General features: G+C 38.5%; 1 protein-coding gene and 1 pseudogene across 1 annotated transcript; both read left to right on the top strand.

The window, feature by feature from the left end:
* The window catches only part of LOC101302855, a 6,488-nt pseudogene extending 3,445 nt beyond the window's left edge, over positions 1-3,043 (top strand).
* Positions 3,044-5,227: 2,184 nt separating this feature from the next.
* LOC101302574 (ATP-dependent DNA helicase Q-like 1-like) lies at positions 5,228-9,308 on the top strand. Its single transcript, XM_004304823.1, has 10 exons — positions 5,228-5,342; positions 5,744-6,042; positions 6,413-6,673; positions 6,903-7,066; positions 7,358-7,454; positions 7,572-7,615; positions 7,997-8,111; positions 8,194-8,547; positions 8,847-9,071; positions 9,186-9,308. Exons 1-10 carry the CDS (start codon positions 5,228-5,230, stop codon positions 9,306-9,308), a joined length of 1,797 nt encoding a protein of 598 aa, XP_004304871.1.
* The last annotated feature ends 1,800 nt before the right edge of the window (positions 9,309-11,108 follow it).

Genomic DNA, 11,108 nt, shown 5'->3' with positions numbered 1-11,108 from the left:
TCTCTCTCTCTCTCTCTCTCTCTCTCTCTCTCTCTCAAGTCTTATCCTTGATGCCGACGACGACTCCTGGACGCCGACGAGACGACTTGGACAACGACGGCGGGAAGGTCTCGTTGACTACGACGCCTGGACGCCGACTAGGAGACAATCCCTGGACAACGACGGCGAGCAAGTCTCGTCGACGAAGACGCCTAGACGCCGACGAGGCGACGATGCCTGGACAACGACGGCGGGAGATCTCGTTGACGAGGTTCGCTCACGCTGGATGCTTGGCTAATACGACGCCGAATCTGTCCTAGTCCTCCGCTTCTCCAACCAAAACGATCACCTACTCGTCTCCTCTTGGGATAAGGTACGCCTTCGCCTTCTCATCATCTCCTTCCACCTCTCATCTCTCCTCTAATCTCTCTCTTTGTCTTAGACCGTCCGATTGTACGACGTCACCGCCAATGTGCTCCGCGGCGAGTTCAGTCACGGCAGTCCCTTCCTCGATTGTTGCTTCCACGACGACTCCTCCGACTTCAACGCCAGCGCCGACAACACCGTTCGACGGTACACCTCCAAATCCCTAATTTTTTTTTATCTTTAACATATGTCTCAAATCTTATGTCTTTCTGTGTATGATTCGTATCAATCGCTGCAGATTCGTCTTCAACTCGAACAAGGAAGATATAATAGGAAAAGAACGACGCACCGGTTCGCTGTGTTGAGTTCTCGTATGCCGTAGGTCTATAAATTTAGCATCATTTTCAGCTCTCTATTGTGTTTTTTGCGAAATTTTGGTGCCGATTTTTGTTTTGATTTGTCTTTGAGGTGCTCCGATTTCGTAATGTGTTTTGTTGTGGATTCATTTTGAAATTATAATGGGTATCTTAGAGTAATCACATTTATGTAAGTAGGAATGCTGAAAATTTGTTTGTTTTTAGTTGAAAATCCCCAATTTGTGACCTGTTTCTTGTGTCTTAATGTTATTAGGGCAACTGATCACTGGTAGTTGGGATAAGACACTCAAGTGTTAGGATCCTAGAGGTGCAAATGGACAAGAGCGTACTCCTTTTGGGATTTATGCAAAACCGGAGCGTGTTTATTCTCTTTCTCTGGTCGGAAATCGTTTAGTGGTTGCAACTGCTGGAAGACATGTGAATGTCTACGATTTGAAAAACATGTCACAACTTGAGCAACAAAGGGAATCTTCATTGAAGTATCAAACTCGATGTGTGCGCTTATATCCTTTTGGAGCAAATCCTAATTTTGTAGATTTGTGGGGATTGAATCAATTCTGTGAGCATTTTGATTGGAAGAATTTGTGTAGTTTGATCTCATGGTTGTTGAATTAAGGTAGTGATTGAATCTCTTGAATCTTTTGGTTCTCTTTGGACTTTTTGTTGCAGCGAGGAGTATCAGAAAGGGGATAGCTTGTATTTATGTGTTTGAATGTGTTGTCTATTTTTTTGTATGACCATTATGGCCTCTTGGAACTCATCGGGCAGTTGTCTTTTTTCTTTTTGGTTTGCTTTGAGGCTTTGAGCTTTTTTAGGTAGGATTAGGACCTCAATATAACATCTATTGTCTCTTATTAGACACTCTCCTGCCCCTAATAGACCTCCTACTGCCCCCAGTAGGAGGTCCTACTCATATTGCCCCTCCTGACCCCAGTAGGAGGTCTACTACTATCCCCAGTAGGCGGTCCTACTGCCCCCAGTAGGAGGTCCTACTCATATTGCCTTTACTAACCCTAGTAGGCGGTCCTACTGACCCCAGTAGGCGGTCCTACTGCTCTCAATAGGTGGGTATATTGCCCCTAATAGGGACCTATTATAAGTGACTAAAGCACAACGGCCCCCAGAGTCTAGTCAATGGCCCCCGGAGTCCGGTCAACGGTCGCCAGAGTCCGGTCAACTGTTCACGGAGTCCCGTCAACAGTCCTCGGAGCCTGGTCAACGGCCCCCGGAGCCCGGTCAACAGTCTCCGGTGCCCGATCATCGGCCCCCGGAGTCCCGTCAACGGTCCCCGGAGTCCGGTCAACTGTCCCCGGAGTCAGGTCAACGGCCCCCGGAGCCCGGTCAACGTCATTGGTCGTGGGAATCCGGTTATAAAAACTTTATTTTATAATAAACTCTTATAATGGTCTATTATAGTTTATTTAATTCATTAAGGGTATAATTGTCTCTCTGCTCTTATAATGGTCTATTGTAGTTTATTTAATTCATTAATGGTATATTTATCTTTGTGCTGTTTAAGTTGGCTATTGGGAATTTTAAAATCTGATTTTGTTAATGGGAATAAAATTCTTAAAATAATTAAATTCAGTTTACCCCCTTGTGGTTTGGGTGACTTCATGTTAGTCCCTACACTTTTATTTTCATCCGTTTACCCCTTGAACTCTTCAATTTCTCTCTGCCGTGCCCAAATTCTCATATTCCGTTTGAATTAACCTTTAATTATCAGCAGTTAAGGTCCAATTTGGACATATAAGGTCTGATTTGCCCAAATTTTAGATACTGGCCTCACAGTTAAGGTTAAAATTATCAGCAGTTAACGTTCGATTTGGACAGAATATAGGACATTTGGTCACGCTTGAGGAAAATTCAAAAGTTTAAGGGGTAAACTGATGAAATTAAAAGTATAGGGATTAACATGAAGTTACCCTCAAACCTCATGGGGGTAAACTGAATTTAATTCTTCTTAAAATTAGGGCTAGTGGGCGTTGTCCCTAAAAAAAATTCCCCATTTTTCCGAAACCATGTCACTGGTCTTGACTGATACAGTCCAAGACTCTCGCACCCCATATTCCTTCATCACCCAAAAATTAAGAACATCAGTGTTATTTTCCGATGAATTCAGTGTCTTAATGCTAAAGTGCAAGGTTTATTAGTTACCTCATATACTGTTTTGTGCATGTGGAAGTTTCCAAGTTGGTTTGATGCTTTAATGATCTTTGCAGGAAGCAGCAGTAGGTGATGAGCTTTCTATCAGCCATCCACAGAATCTGTCTGCAGCAAGAAGAGGAGCAAAGTCGGCTGAAGAAATCCAAAAAGCTTGAAAATCCTTATTGTGAAACGTTTTACTTCACATGTATGCTCATTCATTGATTTCTAGGTGATGAGGACAAGAATTTCGAGTTGAAACTGAGGAATTTTGGACCTCCTCAGTAAAACTCAGATGTCTATATTGTGGCCAACAGTTGCACAAGTAGGAATCATGCAAACAATGTTGTTGGTGTATGCTTTGTGGGTCATCTGCAAATCTATGAAGGGAGTCTTGCCAATTTGAGTACTACTGGCTTCCCTCATCTTACTGCAGTTTGGATTTCAGTGGATTTCCAGCAAGTTTCTTTGCGAATATGATTCTTGATCAGAATAACATATGAGCCATTTCGATGATTAGACTAGATTACAGTGTAATCATAAAGAGAGTTGAGTAGAAGTTCTACAAATGCACTTAGAAATCTAACTTGATCAATGCAAGTCTTGTTTAACATGCAAGATCATCATGGACCGCTCTGATGGTATGTGTCATTTTGCAAAATGTGGTCATAAAGAAAATCATGGGATTTATGAATCCGTTGTAAAAACAAAGCATGGAGGAAGCTGGTGTGTGATTGTAGCGGAGGTCTAGATTTTGAAGCTCTTTTTGCAGTTAAGTTCAATTGTTTCCGCTATGTGTTAGGCTGCAAAACATTATCAGAGATTCAGAATGAAAATCATAGGACTTCTGAATGTATTGCAGTAAAAACAAAGATTCGAGGAGGTGTGATAACAAACACAATTAGTGGTGGAGGTTAGGATGTGATGTATGATTTGAAAATTCATCGTTCCTGGGACAAAAAAACTGAAACTGTTATGTTAGCCTGTCTACTTCATCAAACTATTCACTGCTATAATGTTGTTCTTGCTGTAAGCTAGTAATGCACCACCTCGGTCACTATCCATCTGATATAAGTTTGTTTCACTACAAAACGAACTTTGGTTTAGTTTCTGGGCCAAGACAAATGACACGTATCACCAGCGACCCCTAGCTTACACCACTTGCTACTCAATCCAAATGCTAAATCCTTTCATGATTGTAACTAAGAACTTGAAAAAGGACCGCTCTTATTGCAACTTGGATAGTTGGATGAGTTGAAGTGTATTGACTGAGACGAAGCATGAGCCAAATATCCCCAGTAGGATTAGGACTAAGGTTGGATTTGGGGTTCGAGCAAATCCTAGTTTATGCCTAAACTCGCCCGAGCTGACTACTCAAACTCATTTGGGGTTGCATTTGCATAAACTATTGGTTCGATTACCAGTCACCGAAAAGAGGATAACGTATCATCATGTCATCATGTGTGATGGAGTCAAGCCTCATGTAGTTGAAACAGTGTATTTTGGTATCTTCTGTATAGATCTCTCCAAGATGCTCATTTGTCCTTACTGACGTTGATATAACCATATTAAGCATAAAAGACACATAATATTAAGATAAAATAAACATATAATCACCCACAACCGGTGTGAGAATTGATGATTACTCTTATCTGTCATACACGACACAATAAAAATATCAATATAACTTGAAATTATGGACGATAAAAGCATCATATGCCCCATACACAATGATGAGATATCAGGTCCGGTTATGGACACCATTTTACCAAATTGAATACATTAATTGCGATCACACTACATAGACTTGGGTTAATGGTAGAATTACAATTTTCACCAAGACACCTGTTCAATTTCTATGCAATCATTTCCATATATCAAAGCTTGTACTTTCACTTCTCCATCAACTAAATGACCATGGTAGCAAAAATCACTATCCCAAAGACAACAAGGGAACAAACCTTTTATGGTCTTTGTTTTTTCTAGCTAAACAATAACCATTTGTCTTCGAATCAAACTCTATATCTCTCATCGCAACCGAGACACTTGCACGGTTGCACCTGCACCAACGTTGTCAAACGACATATTCTAAGTCTATAGTTCACAAAGTCACAATCATATGATTAAGAGCATTTACCTTATTCCGAGATTTTATTCTTTTAATGTCCGGAAACATGAAAAAAGAAAAAAGAAAAAAAATGAAAATAGCATCAATTTGTTGGCCCAAATGAATTTTGTTCAAGAAAAGAGGAGGCCCAATAATACCATTTTGCCGCCATATTTAAGCAGCTTCGTAAATTTAGCGCGGGAGATAAGAGTGAGCCTTTCAATCCCTAATTCCCAAATCAGCAAATCCAGAAATGGGCGGCCACGATCTGGAAATGGAGAAAGCTCGACTGCTCAATCTGGCTCTCAATTTCGGGTTCGATGAAGAATCCGCCAACAACTGCTTGGATCGTCTCGTTGATCTCTACGGTACTCTTTTTCGTCTAAAACCTCATTTCGATTTTCAGTACGAAAGTTAAAGACTTTGCATGTTTGGGTGCTTAGATTTGTGGGTTTTGATTGAATTGAAATGGGTTTATTCGGTTTTGTGATTCTCTTGATTCCAATGTGTGTTGTTTTTGTAGAAATATTAGATAGTATGTAAAGATTTTTGATTTTTACACTGAAATACTGTTGGGTCATGTTATTGATCTTTTGTTCAGGTGGCATAGGTTTAGTTATTGTGGGTGCTATCCTGGATTTCATTGTGTTTGAGAAGATGAATTGGGTCTATATTGGTAGAAATGTGCTTAGAATATTAGGTGATTTGTGGACTAGTTTTTTGACCTAATTACTGTATGGTCATCTGTTTTTTTGGGTCTTCTGTTTAGGTGAAGATGGTCAAGATTTTATTACTGTGGAGCTCTGCGGTGATGAGTTTCTTTCACGGCTGGCTGAAACCGTTCAAGACACTGAAGAATGGGATGATTTACAAGCAATGGAGTCTGAAGCTTGTGGAGCATTGAATGACATGTTTGGAAATGGTAATGAGGAGGGTAATGATGATAATGCTAGTGCCGAGACCAACATGCCAGAAGATTCAGCTGATCGTCAAAAGTACCCAAATTTGTTGGTGCTGGATTCTAGTGATAGCGAGGACTTTGAATTAAGAACTCCGTTAAGAAGAACAGTTGGATCTTTATCTTCTTCATGCCCTGTTCCGAGCAGTTCTGCCTTGCTCCAGGATATGAAAAAAAGGTCTTCAAGTTCAAAAGTGAGAACAACTTCTACTACGTTTTCACTCATTAGTCTCTTTTCTGTAGGAATTTATTTTCAGTTTGCAATCTGATTTCAGCTTTTTGAATGATGTGACAGTTTTCTATCATTTTTATTAATGTTTGCAAGGAAAATCGATCACAATCCCCAACGAATATGAATAACCATACGACTGGCCCATCATAAACTTACTTGTGAAAGCCTGTACATCCCAAGCTGGTGTTGTGTCTTAAAAAAAGATAAAGAAATAGAGTCAAATACTGATTTTTCTTTTTGTGCTGTAGGATTGTAAAAGCACCATTACTCGAGACGCAGTTCCATCAATTTCTAGTAAAAAGCAGTGTGCTCAAACATCAAAGGATGAATTTAAGACTCTTACTTATGAAGAACTACAGTTACTAGATGATGCTGAGCTGGCCAATGTTGTAGCATTTGGTAATAGAAACTTTCGACCATTGCAGCATCAAGCCTGTAAAGCAGCCATGGCAAAGAAAGATTGCTTTATCCTAATGCCTACTGGAGGGGGTAAAAGTTTATGCTACCAGGTAATTTTTATTTTCCTATAGAATATGGCTATATCTGCAGCACTTTGCTTGTTGATCTGTTTGTAATCTTAAATTATTTTACAATGTAAGCTGTTTGATATTTTATATGCAGTAACCTAATAAGTTGGATGTTGGTAACTAGCTCCTTAAATGACAAATAATTGTTCAAGTAGTTCAGTATTAGAAACCGTTATTGAGTTATTGATGTATATTGTTGTGTTTTGCACAGCTTCCTGCGATCCTGAAACCAGGTGTGACAATAGTTGTCTCTCCACTGCTTTCTCTGATTCAGGATCAGATAGTAACTCTGAACCTGAAGTTTGGTATACCAGCAACTTTTTTGAATTCTCAGCAAACTGGTTCGCAAGCAGCAGCTGTTCTCCAAGAGCTGAGGCAAGATTCTTTTCTTTTCTTTGAATAAATAAGTCACTTTTATTTTCCATCATAGAATCTTTCTCAGTTCAAGATCCATATATCCCCTAATGAAAAATTAGTTTGGGAGTCCGGGGAGTTGCATGTGTACTTTTGTGTTCTTAAGATATGGTTTTGATGTTGCTTTTCTTTTCTCCACCCTTTATTTTTAGTTTATATACACCAAGAATGCTAAAAGTACTTTTATGTTGTTTATTACTCGGAAACTTAATGAGCCCCTTCTATATTTATCTTTCATTTTCTTGTTTGAAGGAAAGATAAGCCGTCATGCAAGCTTCTGTATGTAACTCCTGAGAGAATTGCTGGAAGCTCATGTTTCCTTGAGGTTCTAGAATGCTTGCATTTGAAGGTAAGGTTCTTCAGGTAACTGAGTGATATACCATTACCATGTTGACATCTTTACTGGCAGTAGCTCTCAGAATTTTTTTTGTTTTGTAATGTAATTGGTGCTCCAACTAAATTGCAGGGGATGCTAGCAGGATTTGTTGTTGATGAAGCACACTGCGTAAGGTATTTCCTTTGTTTTGGTTTCAGTGGTCTTTGGCTTATCAGCAGGATAGTTTTGTCTTGGGATTGTCCATCCTTGTAGAATACCCCGTTTCTTATCCTATTTTATGGTCCACTGACTCAGATTGTGCCATACATGATTGTTTGCCTTGTCTCAAACAAATAGTAAACAGGAGATATGTTAGAAATTCCAATAAAATCAATAAAAAGGAGGAGATAAAGTAGTTATATGTCTTGTTTTTGGCTTAGTTTATGATATGATATTTGTTACAGTGGCCCTAATTTCCTACACTATAGTGTTAAGATTTGCTGCTCTTACGGAACTATCTATCAACGAAAGCATTCCCTTAATCTCTTGTTTTATTCTCCAATCATCCTTTGTAGCCAATGGGGACATGATTTTCGTCCAGATTACAAGGGATTAGGCTGTCTTAAGCAGAAATTTCGAGATGTTCCAGTGATGGCATTGACTGCTACTGCAACCCATCCAGTTCGTGACGTAAGCTGATTGCCATTCTGGATCTGTGAATTTTCTTTTATCTCCTATATGTAGTAAAAATGTTTCCATGGATGCTTTGCAGGACATACTAAAAATTTTGAAAATTCCCCATGCTCTTGTCCTTGAAAGAAGCTTTGACAGGCCCAATTTGAAATACGAAGTCATTGGTAAGGCAAAGGATGCACTGAAGCAGCTTGGGCAGCTACTGATGAGCCGTTTCCAGGACCAGAGTGGAATTATATACTGCCTCTCCAAAAGTGAATCTGTTGAGGTTTCAAAATTTCTGAATGAGAAATTTAAGATTAAGACAGCACATTACCATGCCGGGATAGCAGCTCGTCAAAGAGTTTCTGTACAAAAGAAATGGTACACAGGAGAGATCCAAATTGTATGTGCTACAATTGCTTTTGGGATGGGAATAGACAAGCCAGATGTTGTAAGTCCACATAAACTTTGCATTTTCCAACCTTGTTGCTCTTTATATACTTTAAAAAATGCTGCTTGATCATTTGCAGAATCTGTATTTCACCAAAAAAAAAAAATGTTCTCTCTATAAAGTGAGAGGAGTATCCACACTCAAAAATTACTTTTAGACATCATTTGTGCTTCTTGCTAAACTCATGCACCATCATACTTCCTGTCACCTGAATGTCTAGTGTTATTATAACTTGGCCATGCTTTAATCACATATATTTGACCTACTTTTGAAATGATTCGTTTATTCCCTTTTTCTAGCGTTTTGTTATACACAACAGTCTATCCAAATCCATTGAAAGCTACTATCAAGAATCTGGAAGGGCTGGCAGAGATGATCTTCCTTCAGCATGCATTGTCCTGTACCAGAAGAAGGATTTCAGTCGGGTTGTATGTATGTTGCGAAACGGACAAGGATTTAAAAGTCAAAGATTCAAGACAGCTATGGCTCAAGCTCAGAAAATGCAAGAGTATTGTGAACTAAAGGTATTTACTTCAATATTTTTTTTACATTGACTGAAGTAATTCCCGTGCCCTTTCACTTTTTGTCACTTGTACTGACAGAAAATGTTGTTGGTTTCTTTGCTTTGATATATTTAGACTCAGTGTCGGAGACAAATGTTGCTCAAACACTTCGGAGAGTCTTTTGATGACAACTCCTGCAAAAATGGATCTAATCCTTGTGACAACTGTCTCAAGAGTTCTCGTGAAACTAAGAAGTAAGAATCTCGAGACTTCCTTGGTTAAGTTTTATCCCGCTGTGACTTCAACTTCATTGTCATCAGACATTAGCTTGCTAATTTGGTCCATGCTGTCCTGCATATGATATATGTAAAGAATATGTTGATCTTCAGTTTACCTGTCATGTAATGTAGCATCGTATGTGCTTGTCAGGTAGGTTTTCCAATGTCTGTCTCACCACTGATTATATAGTTCAGAACTATTCAAATTTTATGTCATGTATATTATTTTTTTGAGTGATATGATTATGTCAATTCACACCTAGACTCAAGATTCCAAGTTCATCGAATTCCCCTCCCTCCTTATTGCTGCGTTCAATATAAGATTCAATATTGATTCATTTTGGATTCATGGGGTTACAGAAGCTGAGCTGAAGTCAAGTCCCAAACTTTCAATAAGCAGAAACAAGGTTTTGAGGTTCTTCATGAGCCTTTGCCTATTTATCTTATGCAACTTTGATTACTAATTTATTGCATGCCAACCAATTCGCCATGTCAATTTGTCATAGTGTCGGTTTTGTAGTCAAGGAAAAATACATAATCAGTTTGATCAAGTCTAAGATCTAAGGAGTAAGATCCACAAACCAGAAAGATATGGGGGATTTTGACAAAAGCACATGCAAATATTGTGATCAACAATATTGTTATGCCGTAATAATAATTAAGAGAACCTTAGATTTTAGTAGACCATGACATGCTAACAACCCTAATAATTTGTTGGCGTGGGACTCGTTGTCTTTGGAATCCAACCACTCTTAAGTCACTTGTTTTGGTCTTTCTCCCTATCTCAATGTGAAAGGGATTCAAGTAGAGGCCACATATAATTTCTAAATGTAGGGACTAGGGAGTGATGCTACAAAATCTGCACAGGACAGCGCAAAACTATAACTCTTTCCTTCTCAAATTATTGCAGAGTTTTAAAACATGGCTGTTGAGTCACTCAACTTGAGTTTACCTGTAGCATGGAATATGAACAAGCAGCAAGGTAAAGCTTTGAAGTTGGCAACATGCCTAAAGTTATGAAATAAGGTCACCAGCAATCAGCATCCACAAAATGTGAATCAAGAGAAAGATAGTACAACTTTAATGAAGGAGACTAGGGGAGCTACAAACAGAAACCAATTTTTGTTTCTATTTTGGACCACTTGATCATCCTTTAATCTCTTATTCTCTTAGTTACTGTCCTTGTGTGATGTTTGCAGATCAATAATGTACAATACATTCTTAATTACACAGATGGGTGCTTTTGTCATGCCTCAAATGATATCATAGTCTCAGCCAACAAAAAAGAAAATGATATCATACTTGATTATAACTACAGATGATATCACACAGTAAAAACTAACTTTTGAATTTTATTTTTCAATTTATAAAAAAAGTCACATAACATGTATATAATACGATCGTCATTATTAATATCCGTGAATCTCTCAGTTTCATCAAAATGGTTAAACAAAACGCTCCTGTTACACAATATTAAAAGGTTTTTTTGATTTCCACTTCCTACAAGTCAATTTTTCGATTTCCAAATCTATGACTTTGAACAAACAGTTTCACTGATGCACATAACTTTGGCATTAAAATTACAAATTCAGCTCATGTCCAAGAAACATGTACCTCATTTTCCATGAAAAGAAAAACTAAAATAAAAAATGAGAGAAAGAAAAGTTTCCTCTAAACTCCAATCAAGGCAATTCCCAAAACGAAGACTGAAATTTCCACCAAAGAAGAAGAACACGTGGCAGGGCACTGATAAGTTAGTGGGTACATCAAACATAGTAAA

This window comes from Fragaria vesca, linkage group LG6 (genome assembly GCF_000184155.1).
Source record: "Fragaria vesca subsp. vesca linkage group LG6, FraVesHawaii_1.0, whole genome shotgun sequence".
Taxonomy (NCBI): Eukaryota; Viridiplantae; Streptophyta; class Magnoliopsida; order Rosales; family Rosaceae; genus Fragaria; species Fragaria vesca.
This window is presented reverse-complemented; position numbering and strand designations above follow the sequence as displayed.